Genomic DNA, 21,081 nt, shown 5'->3' with positions numbered 1-21,081 from the left:
AAGCCCCTGAGTCTTGAACATGCCTGGTGAGCTTAGGGTATAGCAAAAAGGTCAGAGTGGCTGTGAGAGTAAAGGGGGTGAGGGGAGCAGAGTAGGGCTTCGAGGCTGTGGTAATGCTTTTATGCTAGATGGAGGGTTAAGGGATCACGCTGGCTGCTATGTAAAGAACAGATGTAAGGGGGATGAGGAAGGGAAAGGATCAGGTAGGGTGGCTAGTGCAGTAATACAGAAAGGAGTTTATGATTACTCAGATCTGGGTAGTAGCAGAAGATACACTCTTTAAATAAGAGCCAAGACAGCATCCTGATAGACTGAACAGGGGGTGAAAGAGAGATTGATTCAGGGAGACCCCAAGGTTGTGGCAGAGCAAGGAGAAGTAAAAATTTGACAACTGAATAGAAGTAAGTTTGGCAAAACACAGGTTTAATTTAGGACATGCTAAGCCTATCAGACATTTGGAAAGTGATTGGAGTCCAAGACCAAAGGAGAAGCCTCAAATTCAGGAGTGAATCTGAGCTAGAGATAAACTTAGATAAACAGCTAGACTGTAAACTTACAGTCCCTGGCATATTGACAATACGGACCATCGAGCCAGTAAGTGTGATAGAGAAGTGGTCACAGGACTAAGCCCCAGGGTTCACCAACTCTGAGAGAGAGAAGATGGCCCTAGCTGAAGCTGAGTCAGGGACTGGTGTGGACCCAACCAAGAAGTGAGTCCTTGAAGGCAGTGAAGCTGATATTTTGGCAAGGAGGACGGACTTCCCTCAGTCCAACCATGGGATGGTCGTGAAGATGGTGTAAGAGGAGGAATAAGACTGAGAGGACTTTAGGGTGTTAAAAAGAACCATTTCAGGGTAGTGGAGGCCATAAAATCCTCATTGGAGTTGGCACACAAGAATGATGATAGAACTTTAGAAGGACTTTGCTATAAATACAAAAGCTGGAAAGAAAGGTGGAGTCAGAAGACCTTATAAAAAATATGATGACTCAGGGGTGGGCAGAGAGAATGGAAAGAACAGATTGGAGAATGTGCTAGAGAAGGTGAGAGGGAAGGGCATGATGGGGTTGGCCTCTCAGGAGTGATGGAGTTGATACTTAGAACCCGGAGGGGTGGGTACAAATACTGGTGCATGGGTTGACATGGAAGGTGGTGGAAGTTCCTTCCTGATTATGTCCTCTCTCTTGGCAACCTAAAAAGCAAGAGCATGGGTAGATACTGAGGTGGTCCAGAGGTTTCCAGAGAAAGGTGGTATTGAGCAGTTGTCCAGGGCAGAGGCAGACTGAATAACCAAGGGACATGTGTTGGCAGCACTGAGGGTCACTTGAGGTCAGTGGCCATGACCGAAAATAAGCCTAGCACTGTGCTTCTGTGCTTCCCCACTCAGCTAGGTGACTGCAGATGCTCATTTAGACGTACCTTAGCATGCCCACTGGGTCCTGTCACTGTCCCACTTAGAAGCCTTTAGTAGCTTCCCATTGCATTTAGAATGAAGCCCAAACTCCTCAGCCAGCCAAGCCCTACTCAACTGGTCTCCACCTGCATTCTAACTTAATTTAAAGACAACAGCCTCCAGGACTTCTTTCCATTCGTGGAACAGGCCAAGCATGTTTCTGAGTACCCTTTGCACTTACTGTTCTCTGCTTGAATTCTCTTTCCTCCTGTCTTTTATTATCACCCAGATTTTATCTTAAAAGTTACCTCTCAGGGTACCTTCTTGGATTATCATTCAAATGACCCCCTAACCACTTAGACTTACTCTATTTTCATTCTTGTGGCAGTTTTCTAACTGATAGTGTCTCAGTACCTGGCACATAACAGATGCTAAATCAATATTGAAAATAAATAGTCTCATGAATGAATGAAAGAATGGCCACATCACATTGACTGTTAGAAGTGAAATGTAATTTAAGCTTTCGAACTAAAATATAACACATTAACTTGTTTGGGTTTTTTCTATTTATTCCCATTGAAATCGGGGGCGGGGTGGGGAGCAGAATAAAATCACAGTTGAAAAAGCAAACATGGCAAATGTCCCATTCTGAGTTTGTAGCTGGCAGGGCAGATATTCAAAATAAAACCCTTTCAAATTATATTGTTGGGGAAATCTTTTCTGACCTCTCAGCTGAGTCACTGTTTATTTTATAAGAAACTTAACATCCTTGGAAGAATATTTGTTTTCTCAGCTTTTTAGAAATAGAAGTAAAAGAACCCAACTCCAAATGTGAGAGAGGAAAATATTAAGCAATGTGTAGTATCAAATTTGAAGTTCATCTAATATTATAAATAGTTTCCTTTCTTACTCCTTAGGACAACTTATCGCAGATTTCAAAAGTTGATTCACTGTTTTATTAACTTCTAAATTCCTAAAGACTCCCTTAGCTTAGGAGTGTGCTTCCTAAGTCTTCAAGTTCACTGCAGCTTCTCTGTACTAGCAAGGTCCGTGGGCTTTCCACCACCCCTCATTTCCTTAGCTGTTTGAAAACTTATCGATACCATGACTTTTGTGGTTATTTTATTTTATTTGCTTGGACATTTCTCTCCAGGGAAGCTTGTTTGAGATATGCTTCATACATACTTTGGTCAGTTTACATAATTCGGTCTGCTTTCATCTTTATTTTAAATTCTTTTGCTAACCTACTGCATCAAGCAAAGAAAAACCCTGGGCTTTCTTGTATTGCATAAATAGGCGTTAACAAAGATTTCTAGAAGTAAATTCTTTTCTGTTTGTGCCCTCAGTACTGGGCTTCCCTATGGTACACACCTAGTATTCTATTGTGGCTAGAACTGAAAGTGCAGAATTGTTTCTGTCTTATCTTTCATATTTCTCTGCACCAATGTCCTTATCTATTTTTGTCCTTCAGCCCAAACCTCAAAGTGTCATTTAGGTTCACCATACCTTCAGCTTTGGTACATTCTTAATTTATGATTTACAGCTTTCTTTGAGGGAGCCTGCATTTGAGGAATTGCACAACTCAAAAGTAACAGAAACATGATTCTTTCAGAAACATTTCACAAGTCATAAATGTCCTTCTTTAGACAGGTTCTTTCCCCACCCTAGATTCTGAATTCATAAGCTTGTTGAGTTTTAGACATACAAATCATATGTTCTTAAGAAGTGTCTCATTCTGGAAGCCCACTAGATGAAAAGATTGCATTTTCTTAAATTCTGTCTTCAAATTTTCATTTGGTTTGCAATATGATACATTTGACAACCCTATATGAAAGAGATCTGAAAGTCTCTTGATCTTCAGTTGTGTACAGCCCCCTGCTTTCAAATTTGACTATTTTGGGGGGGGGGGGGAAGGGGTGCCAGGGTTTTAACTCAGGGGCACTCAACCACTGAGCCACATCCCAGACCCATTTTGTACTTTATTTAGAGACAGGGTCTCACTGAGTTGCTTAGCACCTCACTTTTGCTGAGACTGGCTTTGAACTCCTGCCTCAACCTCCTGAGCTATTTGGATTAAAGGCATGCTCCACGACACCCAGCTCTAATTTGACTTTTTAAAGAGTAAAATAGGGAGTGATAGTAACAGACCCTTAGTTTCATTCAATTCATAGAATAAACATAATAATTCTTTCAAGTAGCAAGTTGATGCTGCTTTCTCCCTGCCTCAATTTTTTAGTTACTGCTGTTAATAAGATTTTTTTAAAAAATTTTTATGTGATGCTGAAGATCAAACCCAGTGCCTCATACATACTAGGCAAGTGCTCTGCCACTGAGCTACAGCCCCAGTCCTTAACAAGAATTTTAATGAACCTCTGTTTTTAAAGGAATTTTGCTTCTGAAGATAGTAAATGGGTAATTTGAGAGTGCATACACATCAAATGGACTGATGATGAGGCCCAGGCCTCTCTCTTCCTAGCCTTTTCCAAGACTCACACAGTCACTCCCAATTTTGCATTTCATAACTTGTAATAGTTTCTTAAATAGGACTCTCAAAAGCTTAGGCTCCACAAAATGTACCCTACTCTGCCCTTGCCTGCATACCTAATACCTACGCACCTATGTGTTGAACACCCATTTTCTATCCCCTATGTGGATACTTCCCCAAAACTCTGGTCCTGATGGGACTTACATTCTTTCCCTTCCATCTTCCTGTCCCATAGTCACCTCAAATCTAATATGTACAAACTGAGCTCAGCATTACCCTTAAACCCCCACCAGATTCCGACTCCCGAACCTGTTCTTTCTTCCCCTCTGTGTCTCGAATCAGGGACTGGCACTGTATATTAGTTTAGTCTTTGAATCTTGGGATTCAAAGTTCCTTCAATGTCCCAGTTCCTTCAATATAAGTGACTTATCTTTGTGCTAACCAACACAGTAGAGTGCAATGATCTGACTTCTTGTCTGCGTCCTGAAGTACGGAACTATGGATTGTCTCCTATATTTTCTGTTCTTTCTTAGTCCAATGCCTGCCCATAATAAATGATGAACAAAGAGTTGAATAAATAATAACTGAAGTAGTGGACAAAGGAGTGATGTGATATGGCCAGTATGCCTCACTTATCTTAACCCATAGCTCTTCCTTCTTCCACTGCAGAGACTGTATTAGACCACAGGCTAAATCTTATTCTGTGACACACAGATCAAAATTGGTTTGGTTTATGTTGCTGCCCATCATGTGGGATGGACACACATAATGAATAATTGAAATCAGCCTTGACTTTGTCTGCAAGTTTTCAAACAGCAAATATTTTTCAGTCATCTGCTAGGAATCAGTGTGACGCTAGATACTATCAAGGTTATGTAAGAAAGATAATGGATAAAGAGCATTCTTGGAAACCAAAACTTCATCAACCTAAAGAGGTTTAATTGTAGGAGTGCTAGCTAAGGCAAAATAGAAAATGTGACTAGGAAATATTGAAAGTCTGGGAAAAAGTAATTCTTCCCAGGTTTTGGGTTACTCAGGGTTTTAGGCTGAGGATTTGAATTGACTCTTAAAGCATAGGGATGTAGCTGTAAGTCTTGAGAGATAGTACTAACGTGGAAATAAAGAGAGAAATAAGGACATAAAAGACAGAGAGGTAGAAGGAGATTTAGGCAAGAAGATTGTTTCGTGGGAGCTAAAAGAGTTTTTAAAAAAGGAGGAGTAGACTTTGTGCGGTAGCCTATCCTGTGATCCCAGCTATTTGGGAAACTTAGTTTGATTGCAAGTATGAGGCAAGCTTGGGCAACTTAGTGAGACCTTGTCTCAAAAAAGTAATGAGGGCTGGGAGGGTAGCTTAGTGCTGGAGTGTTCTTGAGTTCAACCCACAGCACATATAAATAAATAAGGTAGGTGTGGTAGATTTGATGTGGTCAAAAATTCTTTGCCCTTCATTCCATCAAAAGATAAAGTCTGGGCCTGAGCATATGGCTCAGTAGTAAAGCATTTGCCTAGCAAATGCAAAGGCCCTGGATTCAGTCCCCAGTACTTAAAAAAAAAAAAAAAAAAAAAAAAGTAAGGTCTACTTTTATACCCGCCTACCCCCACAATCTGATCTGGCCATGGTACTTCTAATGGCAACAGAAAACAGATGAGATATATGAATTTCAGAATGTAAAAGGGCCTTGGAGTTTCAGCCTCCACCACCTTGCAGTGTTGCATAAGAGAAAGCCACATTCACTTCCTAGAAGATGGGAAGCCATGTGCAGGAGCACTGAAGCTCCCCACTGACCACCAGCACCTACCACCACCTACCTACTCAATGCAGCCAGATGTGATCATGGGCCTTGCAGTACAACTGACCATCTCACCCACATAGCCCATGAGTGAATCCAAGCGAAACAAGCAGCACCACCCAGCCATGCCAAAGAGTCATGGGAAACAGCAGCTGTTGTGTTAGGCAATATAGTGGGATGATTTGTTATGTAGCAATAGGTAACTGAAGTGAAACCAGAACAGGGAAGGAGGAAAAGCAAAGGCAGAGACCAATGGATATGCAAGTCGCTGGTGTCCTGATATCTCAGTACTGGAAATGGCCTGAATCTGTCAGGAAGGTTTCCAGTTCCAGGTGGAGGCATTGAGTTACTGAGGTCTGAGGCCAGTAATGATTCAAATCAAATATCTGTAATTAATCATCTTGTTCAGAGCCTATGCTAATTATTTGACTTCAACTTGCATAAAACCAAGCATTGTGCTGGTCAGGCTGAGGATGTATCAGCCTTTCTGTATTTTTCACTGTAAATAAATCATTTTTGTTTTTATTTTACTTTAAAAAAAAATAGCCTCATCTGTATCAAAACTTAGCCCTACCATTTGATAATTACCTTATGGCTTAAATTAAGAAAAGTTTTTCTGCTTACTAAAGTAAAATATTTTTAAAATCTCAACATATATACCCACCATCAATTCACCTATCAGGCTTATTCTTCCTTCAGATAAAAACGAGAGGATCAGTATGCCCACAGTTTCTGTAAGCATATTTCCCTCTAAGTGTATTAAACATTTTTAAATGAAAATCACAACTCATAAAAAAATCATAAATCAACGATGTGATTTTTCCCATTATATTAATACCCAATAATAAATATCCCTACATTTCTATGTGTAATGATTTGATCCTAAGGAAAGGAACAAGTTGGCCTTCATTCTTACTCCTATGTGTCACCTCTTCCCCCAGGCCATGCATTTTGGCAGTTAAGAGCTTTGAGTTGTGTTATTAAAAGAAAGTTTTCCATGGCCCACTACTGAATTAAATTATTTAAATTCATTTACCCAGTTTTTTAAATGTTTATTCATGTAAGAAACTCTCGTTCTGTCTCAAAATTTCCTAGAATATGCCATATTTTGAACAATTATGGATGTTTAGGCCCAAACATTACAGCCTTAATAAGTGCTTAGGGATCAAAGATCTGTTAAGTCTGATACAGATGAAGGGCTGAAGCCATGATCCTGGCCCAGGGTGGACATGTTATCCCAACATCTACCCCAGGTCTCAAAGAATGCCTTTTTTTTTTTGCCGGAAGCTAGAGAGATGGTTGAGGTTCTCTATTCCTTACTGAAGAGAGCTTTAAAAGCAAAGCCCCAAGCAACTTAGGAAGACACTGTCTCAAAATAAAAAATAAAAAAGACTGGGGATGTGGCTCAGTGGTTGAGCACCCCTGGATTCAATCCCTGGTTACCCTCCCCCCAAAAAAGAGCTTCTCTTGCTGGAAAGCAATGCTTTTTCCACTTCCTTGACTGAATCACCCACATTGATAACAGGGCAGGGAAACCAGATTATGCACTGAGACAGTCTTACACCAAAAGAATATCTGGAAAGAACTTCAGATATTACTATTTAGCTGTATATAAAACTTGTGGATTTGGGGTTTTGGGGATTTGTTGTTGTTGTTGTCTGTTTTGGTACTGGGGATTGAACCCAGGGTTGCTTTACCACTGAGTCACATCCCCAGTCCTTTTTATTTTTTATTTTGAGACAATGTCTCCCTAAGTTGCTTAGGGCCTCACTAAATTATTGTGGCTGGCCCCAAACTTACAATCCTCCTGTCTCAGCATCCCAAGTTGCCGGGATTATACAGGCATGAGCCACTATACCTGGCAAAAGCTGCATGTTTGACTAAAGGCTATTTATTTATTGTTCAAAGATCAATGCATACAAATACTTACGCTTTTGCTAGTTCCATTGATATTTGTTCCAAAGAGCATCCCTTTGTTTCAGGTATAAAAACAATAACAAAAACCAGAGATGCTAAACTCATGATTGTATATATAAAGCACACCCATGGCAGGCCAATAAGATCTATAAGGAACAAAAGAAATTGATTAGAAATGTGTTTTGTGTTGCTTGGATCCCATTTTATAAATGCTTTTTAAAGCATATATAAAGCCATATATATTTTCACAAATGCTAGTAGTATCCAGTGAAATAGGATTCATGAATTTAAAATGTAGTCAGCTCTGGAAACCTGTTCTTACTAATGACGTCAGCTTTCTCTGGTAAATAACAATCTTGTGACTAACCCAATTTAAATTCAATTGCCATCTTCTTGCTGGGCATGATCATAGTGAAAACAGAGCCTAAAGCCATACAGAAAAATATAATGCAGAAGATAAAATTTCTCTTCTCACCCTCCATAGTTTTCCCTCTTGGGAATTGACACTGTAGCAGTTTGGTTTTTATTTGGTGGACATTTGTAGTGACACATTTATACAGATGGACTTTTCTTAGATTGAGTGCATTCTATTTTACTGTGATATGAGTAACTTACTTCATGCAATATTTGATCACTTTTTAATAGTCAGTTGTGTACTTTGTAATACTTCTTTCTAGGTCCAGAGGAAAAAACATGTGATATCGGGTCCAAGAAAGACACCAATGAGCTAAGATGCATCAAGAAGCAAGATCCTCAAGATTTTGATGGGTTTCACTTTGCTAGTCTAGTTTTTCCCTTGACCACTTCTAGCCAGTGGTACAATCCCTTTGTAGTCACTGGCCAATATCAGAGAACATTAAGTGATGAGGTGTGCCACCCCTCCCCATCTGCACTGTGCTAGCCACTTGCATTGTGCTGGCTCCTGGCTCAGCAGCATGAAGTTCCATGTCACAAGGAGTAGTGAGAAAGTAGTTGGCTCTTTCTGCGCATACATAGCTCAGGCCAACTGTAGATAAGATTTGCAAATAGCTCTTAACAGCTGCAGCCACAAATCACAGTTGGTCAGGCAGGAAAATGAAGAGGTTGTATACTGAGGCTGTTTTGGTAAGTACAGTGTGGAAAGATCTAAGCATAGTAACCACATGTGAGTGAGTTTTGCTGAGGTGGGATGAGCAGGAAGAGCAGTCCCTTTGGCCATTGCTGGTACAGGGCTCGGCCTGACTTATTGCTTAATAAACTGCTTATAGAATTGGTCCTCCCTCTTTCTCTGAATTGTAAAACTTGAATATGGAATTGAAAACCCCAAAAGGCTGTCTCATTGAATTTGACCCCAGTTCTGTTAGAGCACTTTCAGTAACAAGGAGCTCACCTTTTCCCAAGCTTCACCCTGCACAGTGAGACAGCTTGCTCTGCTCAAAAGTTCTTTGTCACCTGAATCTACCCTTTAGTCATTCTGCTTTATAAGATAGAATGATTTGACCATTTTACATTAAAACCAAAATCATGCTTAATTGGTAAGACCCTCAAAAGTAAATTCCAAAGGTGATATACTAAATGTATATTCATGAATGTATATGTGTACATATATTTATGTATATATGTATATGTATGTGTTTGCACTTTGCATATGTATAAATATGTGTGCACAACCCAGTTTTAATGACAGCCATGCAAATATTTGAATGCACTCTGTCCCTTTCCTGAGACCATCTTGTCCAAGTTGAACATCCTGAACTCCCCTCCATTCTTCTCAGAGCATAGGTGACCTGCCCTGGTTATTCAGGTCACCCTCCTTGGATGGACACATTGCAATTTTTAAGTAACCTTTTCAGAATGCTTTACTCAGAGCTGAACACAATACTGCAGTTCGGTCATGCCCACTGTACAATATGTTTTCCTATCTGGAACAGTCTGCTTTTATTGATTCAGATGAAATTTCATCAAAATGGTATCTGAAGGCTTGTTGCCAGCTAGAGCCTCACATCTTTAAGGTCTTTCTAACCCATACTTGGAAAATTGACTTTCAAAAATAAGTAGAAATCTTCAAGCATCCCCATTAAATATCATCTAAAAGTTTTAGATCATTCCAGGCTTTTAAAAATTTGGATCATTTTTCCTAACATTTGTTCTAAAAAGCCCATTTGGAGAACTTCAAATCTTCATTAGCTCATCCAATATATTAGCTAGCCTTCCCAAGGGTTTGTGCCATTTTTTTATGCCTTGACATTCCAATTCTCTCTCTTTTTAAAAAAATATTTCTTTCTTTACACCAAACAGCAAATGAAGTGGGTGTGCACACGTGTGCATGTGTGTGTGTGAGTGAAGGTGAAGGGCACATATTTATGTGGGTTATCTGAGCAGGAGAGGTATGGCCAATGCTAATAACCATCAGTGTAGTTTCCTTCAATCTTAGGCTATTTCTAAAAATGTAGGACATAAGGATTGGACAGTTTTATATGAATACCAAAATCATGCTTACCTAGCAATTTCAAAAGCTAATTCCAAAAGTAATATACTAAATATATACACATATGTATATGTGTGTATGCATATATTTATGTATACATATGTTCATATATAAACATGTGCGTGCACTTTAAGTAAATATTCACTTTTGAAAATAAACTATACAAACATACACATAAATATGAATGCAGACTACACATACAAATTGAAGAAACTGGGTAATTTGTTTAATAAAATTTTCTAATTTGGATTTTTTTATTTATTGTAGCCAGAATGACCCCTAAATATATATGTGAAATAAGAAAAACCCGTTGATCCCTTTCTGCCCTAGTCCTGCCTGGACTTGTGGTTGGAGACCAGGGATGATAGCTGCCTCACGGGTCAATTTTAGAGGATGCTGCGGCACCACCTCATTATTTTGGGAACTAAAAATAAAGTTCCAAGCACTTATCTTGCCTGTCTTCTATGATCCACACTTCAGGTTAGCTAAATCACTAAGAAGAAATTTCTCTCTAGAGAAGTATTCCATATAAAAATTTAGAAGGAATGGTAAAATAAAGATAGTGGGTTTAGAAAATAGTGGCTCACAGCAGTTTAACATGGCAAAGTAGGAGACCATTCCTGACATTCCTTCTGAAGGTAGGACAAACCCTGTCACCTTCCAGGGAGTTTGCAAACAAACCAGAATACCTAGACCTCCTCAAGTCCCCATCTAGATCTAAATATTAATGTACAGGAAACACAATGAATAGAGGGACATGTAATATAGGAACAATCTACAAATTCCAGACTCTCTAAAATTCTATGAAACAAATGATCCAATTTCTTCATCAAAATATAAGGTGGGGTGAAAGGTGAGGGGAATGGAGATGAAACTGACAAAGTATGAAACACAACAACCAATTGTAGATTATATATTTGAATGTGATTCAGCCAAAGTATGAAAAGTAATTATAAGACAATTGCTAAAATGTGAACACAGACAGGATATTTGATACTTAAGGATGATTATTAAAAATTTTCCATTATACTGTGGTCCTATTTTTTTAAATATCTTTTTTTTTAGAGGTCCCTGCTGAAATTTTACAGGCAAAAATGACATTATGTGTGAGATACAACTAAATTTGGTAGGAGGAAGATCAGGCGGGGTCATAAATGAGTTAAAACTGAGAATAGCTTTAAGATAGGTAATAGGTACAAAAGGTTCATTGTCATTCTTTACCTCTGAGTGTGTTTGAAATTTTCCACAATAATTTTTTTACAAGGATGTCCTTCCCTAATATTTGTCTTAAGAGGATACAAATCATCAGAAGAAAACAAAGAGTTCTTACCAGTTACAGTCAAAAACGTCAGAGAGATGAGGAGATTGATGCCCCAGTTCATGCTAGAGGTTAAAGCCATGGCTCGTCCTCTGATCCCACCAGGGAAGATCTCGCTGAGCACCAGCCAGGGCACTGGAGAAAGAAAAAGTGACGGGACAGCAAAATTAGGGAAAACCCATTGTGATGGAGGGCTGGCTCATTGATCTCTCTGTGCCAGGGCCAATACCTGGGACAGCAGGACAGGACAGCCCAGAAAAGGGACATGCCTTCTCTTCACCTTCAGCCAAGGGAGACAGCAGACAATGGGCCTCCGGAACATGAAATACTGGTCTAGGACAGAGGCTTTCGAAACACAAAGGAAGGGGCAGTGCCTGGGACAACCAAGGGCTGACTCTGAACAGCCACCCTGCTCAAGAGCCTCAAGGCTAGATACCAGCTGCAGTTGCTACTGTATGGTGTCCTTTCCTATGCCCTCCTTCCTCCTGGACCTGGGAGAAGTCTAGAGTCACAGCTAAGGAGTGGGCAGGAAATGGAGCTAGAAGGGCAAGGGAGACCTGCTACTCTCCCTTCTTCCACTTGAACCTCCTGGCCCTGGGTCAGCTGGGTGGAGGGAAGCCTTAAATTCAATAGAACTTCCAGATTTGTTTATTGTACCAGACTAGACATTTGAATTTCTGGAAGAAAGACTCTTCTTGGCACCAAAATGATCAGAGCACTTTTTTTTTTTTTTTTTTAATTTTCTGTGAGTGACAGAGAGCATTGTGGGATCCACTTTATGGGATTAGAAAGAACAGAAGAGAGAAAATTAATTCATCTTCCTCTCATATCCCAGCCACTGAGTGTGGCTAATAAAGTCTGAGCAAGTTCTTACAGGGAGCTGACTTTACAAACATCCAATAACATTGCCATTTGATCCTCACTAACCCTGAATAATTAGTAAGTATTTATTATTTCTTTGATAGAAGAAGAAACTGAGGCTTTGAGGGGTTAATGACTTGCCAAGATCACGGAGCTCCTACGTGACAGAGGTAGCATTGAACCCTGACAGTCAGTCTCTGGAACTCATGTGTTTTAATCACTGTGCTGTCTTCATAGTGGCACAGTAAATATTTGTTTATTAATAAATAACTGAATGCAAGCACATTTGATTCTGTGGAAGAAGGACTTTGGAGCTGCCCACCCTTGGCCCCCTGCTGGCTAAGGCGCCATGTGTCAGAAAAGCCAGTGTTTGTACAAGGACCAGCTGCATAATGCCAGCCCAGAAGAAGAAGCTAGAAGCCAGGGAGGGGTCCCATTGGCCAGCACGTCTAGCACTTCCAGCACCAGAACTGAGCAGTCAACTGTGTGTTTCACTGAACAATTAGCTGCTCACATCAAGATCACGTTCTCCTCGTCATAAATGTGCTGTTTTACAGAAAGAAAAAATAAACTGAATCAAAAATTTCTTTTTTCTTGATTATCTTCTCCAAGTGAATCTATATAGGGTCACCTTGAAGACAGAAGGTGACTATAACAAAAACAACATAGTTATTGTTTTAATTAAAGTTTTTTAAAAATCCTTATCTCCCACCCTTTCACCTTACCTTTCCCCACCCACTCCTTTTCACCCCCAAAGACCTTTACTAATTTGTGTCCTTGGTGGAATCTCTTTTCTCTTAGTGAGCTTAGTGCCTAGGTAATCCTATCTGGAGCTTTGCAAAATTGAGGCTCTAACTCTGGGTAGATTGCGCAATTCAAAGCAAGCTTTCCAAAGGGGACCTAGCCTTGGGCAATAAAGCAAATACTCTATGCCACAGACATATACTCCACCCATGTCCCTTTATGACATGGGCATTTGACACAGATTAGTTGGAGCTGAGGGTTCCTTAAGACCTTATGCTGTAACAGGAGGGAGGAGAGGGGGGAAACCCTTTCATTTTCTTCTAGTAGAGGAGTTAGCTCAGATTTTCTTGATCCAAATTCTAGCTCTCCCTGAACACCTGTCTAACCTTCTTCTTTCTGACTTCACTTTTCATCACTATGGACTTTTGAATTATCTGGTGGCATTCGGTAGATACATTGCTGAGCTCATTAAAACCACATTGGCCTCAGATGAAAATGAACTGATCCTGCTGTTATAGAAAATGATGGATTCCACCAACATGAAGACCGGTGCTTGTGCAGAGCACAATTTGTATGTTCTCAGTCTGAATTGCCAGGGTCTCCGTGCGTTGAAAAACTTGAGATCATACTGGAAGTCTGTCCTAAGCATACCTTCAATTCAGCAGCTAAGCCAAGTCCTTGGGCAATATAAAAGTCTGAATAATGAATCAAAGGTTGAAAAATAGACTTCCTTCAGTCTAGTGGGAACTTGTCTGACAAACCCTGCACCTGACATTTCCCAAAATAAATGTATCATTGCTAAAATCTTCTGCTTCCTTTTTCCATGGAATGGGAAGAATTCAACAATGGATGCCTTGGTTGATTATGATCAACAAACTGGAGGTTGCAACAATTGACAAGGGAATGCTTCAGCCATCCCAAAATGGAGAATATTGTTTTAATAATGATTTCAGAGCTATAAAATTCCAAGTTTTCAGATATGGAAGAGTGAAATAAAAACCTGAAGGTGGCATTTGTGATAAGAAAGTCTTTCCATTTCAGTCTTGGGAGCAAGACAGTGCGAGAATATTATAGTCTTCATGGTTCTCCAAAAAGATGTTGTGAATGGCCGAACTGAAGAAATGAAGAAACTCTGTTTCTTTTCATAAGTAAAGAACATAGAGGTATAAACCACCACATTGGGATTTAATATGGCGATTTTTATAATAATGGGTGGAAGCTTTTTTAAAGTCACTATATTTTCTGTTCCCAAGAAGGTGACCCAGTTTCTCCCCAAGTAAAATCCAATTATTACTAAAAGAGAGGGCTCCTTTTCATTGCCACAGGGAGGAGATGTGGCTCCCCTGAGCATCCTCTTTATCCCCTACGCCGATGATAAACCAACAGAGGATGCATTGTCCTATTGGCTCGGAGGGGGATCTGCAGAGTACTCGTGACAGAGATTTAGTGAACTCCTATGCAGTGAGCCCAGCAGCTGTGGCTCATAAACAGTTCTCCTGGACCCCTGTTATTTCTCCTTCAACCTCATCCTTCTGGGGCCACCTCAGCAATTTGCACTCCCCATAAATGTCAGAGTCTACATGTCCTTAAGGTCTGCTGTATGCTACAGTGATTGAGGAAAATTTGGACTCGCATGGGCCACTGGGGAGGGGTAATTGTTCACAGATATGGAACTCATATTTCACATGATATTAAGTCATGAGGACCGCCCATAAGAACTTGCCCGATCTAGATGAAATAAACAGACAGAACATTTATGGCTACACAGAGTGTCATAAAAAGATCACAAAAGAAACAATATGTTGAAGTCTCTCTGTTTTCAGTTGGGGACACAGACTTGGGTTAACAGGGGCACTCCATAGAGATAACAGCCCTACCATATGTAAGTTACCCTGTGTATTTTCATACATCTCCTTATTTCTGGTCACTGCCCTAATTTTTCCTATAGACATTGTCATTTAACCCCCTACACTTTCAGATTTAAACCCTGCAGTTCTCCAGGCACATTTCCACTTGGCTGGGGTTCTTCCTGAACCACCTGGCATGCTCTCCCAGAGTTTGAAAGACTCATCAAGGTCTTGAAACTCTTGCCAGAGAACTCCTAGCAACTTTGGAGTCAGTTCTACACTCAAGATGCAGAGTGTTTAGCAATTTGATTTGCTAGGGAAGCTATGTCCTGTGCTTTGTAGAAATGAAGCCAAATCCTATGGTTTTTATTGTATTTGCAAGTAGCATGCAGCACACCCAGCTCTCTCTCTGAAAAGGGGTACTTAAAATGTGATTTTGAGTAGGAGCATGCCATCCCTTCCAACCAGATGTTTAAATTCTGGCCTCATAAGTTTCCGAAGTGGAAAAAAATGGTCTTTAAAAATAGATTCCATGATAGGCCACCAACTCCAACATCAGCAATCATGTATCAAATTCCTTTTTTCTTTTCTCTTTTCTTTTTTATAGTCTCGCTATTCTTTCTTTCTTTTTTTCTTTTCTTTTCTTCTTTTTTTTTTTTTTTTTTTTTTTTTGTGTGTGTGTGTGTGTGGAGGGGGGGGTGTTCCAGGGATTGAACTCAGAGGCACTAGTACACTGAGCCACATTCCCAGCCCTATTTTGTATTTTATTTAGAGAAAGGGTCTCACTGAGTTGCTTAGTGCCTTGCTTTTGCTGAGGCTGGCTTTAAACTCGTGATTCTCCTGCCTCAGCCTCTGAGTCTCTGGGATTATAGGCATGTGCCACCATGCCCAACTAGTCTCAGAATTCTTGTTCTCCCTGAATTGTGCCTCTTGTGGACTTTAGTAAAAGAAATACTTTAATCAGAAATATTGTCTGGGATTATTTAAGTCACAAGCTAAGAAAAGTGATAAAGTGTTCCTCAATCTTTTTGCCCTAATGATTTCAAATAAAAATAACTAAAAAGATTTTCAAATAGTATTTTAGGGAAAATTGAACTAAGTGAAGTAACCCTCAATTTAAAAAAAAAAATGCCAATGTTAAAAATGGAACCCATTTGTGATCAGATACCAGATGAGAATAGGAAAGAACTTCGTCAGTGGGCTTTCAATTTTCTTGCGTGTGTTGCCTTTAAAGCAATTTGGAAGCTAAGTTGTTGTTTTTTTTTTTTTTCCCACTTATAAGCTAACATCTAACATTTTTTTTACCATGAATTTACATAGTGACAAAGGATGCAAATTCTTGTGTATTTACATTCTAGCATTTAAAGAAAAATAGTTATGTCACTTTTTTAAAATGTTTCTGGCAGAATTTAAATATGATAAGTGTTTGATACCCATTACCATCATCCATCCAAAAAATACAGGAACAAAGAATTAGCATAAATTTTACGAGTTTCTTTTTCACTTGAACTTAATATTTTATCCTACTAATGAATTTTTAAGCCTCAAAATCTTTCACTTAACACCCTACCATGCTTCTCCTCAAAAAAAAAAAAAAAAAGACCTTAAATTAAAATTTTAGGTTTAGTTTTATTTATTCTAAAAGAGTATAAGTATTTTTTTCTGAACTGAGTTATTAAAATAATACTTAATACAAAACAAATCAAAATCATAGAACTATCTTACAGATTTTAGCAATAATTATTAAATATGAAAATGAAAATTTATTGCAAATACCTCAATGAAATCAATGGGAGTTTTTTTATTATGTATGCGGGGGGAGGGTGAATGTCATCTATTTCTAGAGTAAGATGATTCGGTTCTACTTTTTAAATAGATGAAATTTATTATTCTCGAGAATAAATAAAGTAGATGAAGAGTTGAAGGGATCTTATTGTAACAATGCCACTCAGATTTTTGAATTAACAACAAAAGTTATTCGTGATGATATAATAGCTGGTAACTTGATTAGGTCATTCTTTCTTTTTTTGTTGAAAGCAAATCATTGGAAATATCTTGGCTTATGAAAGACCCATTATCTAGTCATTTGAGTCATTTCTTAACACCTACACCAATATTTCCAGATGTCACTTTGATTAGTATTCTTGGGTTTTTATAACTTGTGATATGTGTCATAATAAGATTTCTGATGGGTAATAAATGAGCCTTCTTTTAAATGGAAGAATTGTTACAACTTGGGTGATGGGGATGAAGAACTTTTAAGAAACATGTTTATTTGAACTTGAAGCTCTGGAAATTGACTTCCTTTGAGTTACTGAAGTAATGAAACTAGTAACAAATGAATGCTTGTGTTTATTGTTACTGTTAAAACCTTAGTCCATGTCTTCAGCATCTGTACTGTCCAATATTTATAATTTTTAAGGACATAAGACTATAATAGAAGTAAGTCAGAGGGGAAAGTTAAACACTGAAGTCTTACGTGAGCTGTTGCTGATGCTGATAGAATCAATGGTGCCATTTCTCTGTGCTTAGCCCTGTGCATGCTGCAAAATTGCAGTGTTAAAATCTTTGGTTCTGTGAGGTACTACTATGGCATCCTCTAATTCCAAACAGGAAAAAGGATTTTATTAGTTAAATGTATATATTTCTTTAAGTTTTTCCTCTGTGGTTTGGATATAAAGTTAGTGTAGAACTATGTGGATGCTTCTTTAAACATACTTTGCATTATTTTAATAACAAATGCCAGAGAACCAAACAATCCCCACTGCAATCAAAGTGACCTTTAACCTAGGTAGTTGGGGAAAAAAAGGACAGTGATTATGTGAATATTGGTAATAACTGAAACTTAAGATCTCAAAGGAAAAAAAAAGCATTTTAAAGATTTTAAAAGTCAGAACACTTAACCCAAATCTAATATCTGAATACTACTGTGTAATGGCTATATTTGGTAATAAAATAACAATTTATGCAAAATGCCTTTTTTCTCTAAAGGTATATAAATAATTATCCCATAAGAATGATAGAAAAGAAAGATAAGCACATTAAAAGCCTTTGACTGTGATGATTCTGAGTGTTAGAGGCCTGCGGCCTAGGAGGAAATATGAAAAATATCAAAATCTCTTTTGAAACACTTGATGTGCTTCTGAAATGTAAGCCTCTTTGTCTCAAACTCAGTCTGCCTTGGATTGAAGCAGTTAAGTAAACTTCCAAGTTAGAACCTGCCATTTCACCTCCCTGTAATTGTCATAATTTTGAACTGTGCAAACATCACATGAACAATTTTTTGAAGAGCCAGAGTTTATTTAAATATAAAATCTAAATTTAAATGTTATGCAGATGACTCCTCTTATACTTCCTACTGATACCCATCTTCCGAAAGACTAGTTGTACTCCATAAAATAAAACAAACAAGAAGCTAAACTCCGCAATCTCTGAATCCAAAAATTCTAGTCTCTTGTTTAAAACAGAAAAGAGGACGTCTGGGTTTTTGGATATTTGGGTCGGGAGACAATGCTGAATGGGTCTCTGCTATTTCCACATGACTTGGGAGCAAAGGCACTGACCACTTTTGTTCCAGACTCTCTTTCTAAGACTACTTGATAGTGTCTCACTCTGGAGGAAAGGACAGCTTTGTTTTCTGTCCAGAAAAGTGAAGATAACATCTGCCTCCAAGAAGTCAGCAGGCTTACTGTCTTATAAAGGATTTGTGTTCTCTAAGGGTGGGGTTCCTCTCTTACACAATCCATTATATGTGCAGGCATCATCTAACCCTCTTCACGGTGACCTGTGGGGATGGGGGTCTAGCACAAATACTGATATTTAAAAAATTGCTATTGCTATAAATAATAAGCCGCCCTTTGACTCTAAGGAGTCTTGTATCTTTTTTTAAAAAAAAATCTGTTTTTTAGTTTTACCTGGACACAATATCTTTATTTTATTTTTATGTAGTGCTGAGGATCAAACCCAATGCCTCATGCATGCCAGGTGAGCACTCTACCACTGAGCCACAACCCCAGCTCCAGGAGTCTTGTATCTTTTATCAAAATCCATGAAAGCACAACAGGTTAACTTCCTAGCTTTTGAGTGGGGCAAAATCTCACAATAACCTTTATAGTTATTGACAGTTTGATTATTTTGCAGCTATGGTATGATTTTTCTTCAAAGGTGTTTTATTATTAACTTCAGATTGCTCATTCATATCTGAGGAATTGAATCTGATTTTTAAGCCCATGCTAATCCAATGAAATATTTGTATAAAATCTACTACTAATTAGGTAAGCAAAAACATCTCCCTTGCAAATTCCAGATTTAGATTTTTACATATTTCTCTTAGGAAAACCATAAAGGAATTACCTCAAATCTTTTTTCCTAAAGAGTCATATTGAAATGCATTCAACTGCTAAATCAAAGTAGGAATAATTATCCCTACCTTATGGATACCTTATTATGGAAAACCTCAATCTTTTTATTTTTTATTTTTTCAGGGAAGTTGTTTCATACTTGGATAACCAAATGGAAAAACTTGGAAATGAATATTTTGTCTAACACCATAAATTTTTTAAATGGCTTTAATTTCAGTAAATTTAAAACAAGAAACTTCTTTAGTCATCAAATATTTGAGATGGTCCTGCATCTGTAATTAAATAGCTTTATTTGGATATAATTTTTAGCCAAATTCTCTAGATATGGGATCTGATTCATACCAGGGGAGATCTGGATATATTAACCCCAGACTAGAGAGCTTTCCTTTACTCACAGAAATTGAAAAAGTTCTAAAAAAAAAATTTTTTTTTAATTTATCCAACAATTATCCTGAGCCAGGTTCTATGTTAGGCTTCGGAAAGCCACAGTGAACAGGGCGGAGTTTACATGAGCACAGGTCATACAGTTTAAATTAGTCACACCAATTTAGAAAAGTGAGCATTTGGGTGTTTCTTAAAATCACACCTTTTGCCTTTCACCAAAGCTTCATGATTTCCTGTAAAATCTGTCTGTTTTCTTAGGAAGTCCTCTTGACTGTAGGTGATCCAGGATTAAAACAGGACCATCTCAAAGCCACAAATCCATTTCTGTAGTCTTAACCCAACTCGAATAGTTTATTAGAGGAAGGTGAAGATGACCAACGTATTATAAATCAATATTAGGCATGGAGTGGACACACAGGTAGCAAAATACCTGCTGAGGTCAGTGCTGACATCATCAGAACCATTCCCCTCATGTCTAGACCATGAGCAGATGTTTAATACCACCAGTCATGGAGTGTACAGAGCCCATGCTATACATGAGGCACTAAGCTCAGGGTACTGTATACAGATTGCTTCATTTAATTCCACGATTTTGTGGTGAGGTAGGGATTATTGCCCCATCTTCTCAGAAAGGAAATTGAAGCTCTGAGAGAGAATCTGAGAAGCAAGAGTCTTAGTTGTGTCCTACTCAAGATCATTTGGGATCTACTGTGATCCCTGCTTCAATCTCCATCCTCCTAGATTGTCATGTTTTGTTTTGTTTTGTTTTGTTTTGCTGTGGCCCAAATGTCAGCACCTCAGAAATGTCTTCTGTGTCCATTATATCTGAACTAACCTTCCTCCGAGCATATTCTTCTCATTAATTTTCTTTATCACTCATTTCCACCAAAATTTCAATACCCCTGTTTCCTGAAGTAATATTCTACATGTATTCATTCTTTGCTTATCACCTGTCCCCACCCACCACTAACTCCATGAGGACAAGGTGTAGATCTCTCCCATCCATTTCTGAATCTCCAGCTCCTGGCACCATGTATGTCAATATATGTCATTGAGTGATACACACCTGCCAGATGAGAGAGTGAATCAATGAATCCCCACGCTTTCTCCCTCTTTTCTTAGTCACTCCAAAATACTTACTGCTGCCTATTTCAGTCATCAGAGTTGGTAAGAGATAGGGAGGGATTTATTTGGTGTCACTGACATTCAGCCTTCAGTGTGAGGTTCCACTTGAATATGTGATTCAAAGGTAGTTGACAGATGATGGCTATAATCTCATTTTCTAACTTAATTTGAGATCTTGGGCAAATTTTTTTTCCATCTGCTCATAATGAAAAGATACTGATAATGACATGGAAGAAGAGGTTCATTAACCAACTTATAAACACATGAATTGTTGGATTGAAAAAGTCCTAATAATCATTGTGGGGAGGAAAAAACAGTCACACACATTTTTCTGAGTTACAGTGGCTATTTTAAGGAAGTCTGGGTCTCTACACAAGTATAACCTTAAGTG

The 21,081-nt window shown here is 38.6% G+C and overlaps 1 protein-coding gene across 1 annotated transcript in view; it reads right to left on the bottom strand.

The window, feature by feature from the left end:
* Positions 1 to 21,081, bottom strand: part of Slc2a12 (solute carrier family 2 member 12) — a 53,515-nt gene that overhangs the window by 3,604 nt on the left and 28,830 nt on the right. The window contains exons 3-4 of the mRNA XM_076858233.1: positions 11,381 to 11,503; positions 7,597 to 7,729 (exon numbers count right to left, since the gene is read on the bottom strand). Coding sequence (XP_076714348.1) covers positions 7,597 to 7,729; positions 11,381 to 11,503 — 256 coding nt within the window. The remainder of the gene's footprint in view (positions 1 to 7,596; positions 7,730 to 11,380; positions 11,504 to 21,081) is intronic.

This window comes from Callospermophilus lateralis, chromosome 6 (genome assembly GCF_048772815.1).
Source record: "Callospermophilus lateralis isolate mCalLat2 chromosome 6, mCalLat2.hap1, whole genome shotgun sequence".
Classification (NCBI taxonomy): Eukaryota; Metazoa; Chordata; class Mammalia; order Rodentia; family Sciuridae; genus Callospermophilus; species Callospermophilus lateralis.
The sequence above is the reverse complement of the archived record's forward strand: the minus strand, read 5'-3'. Positions and strand labels throughout refer to the sequence as shown.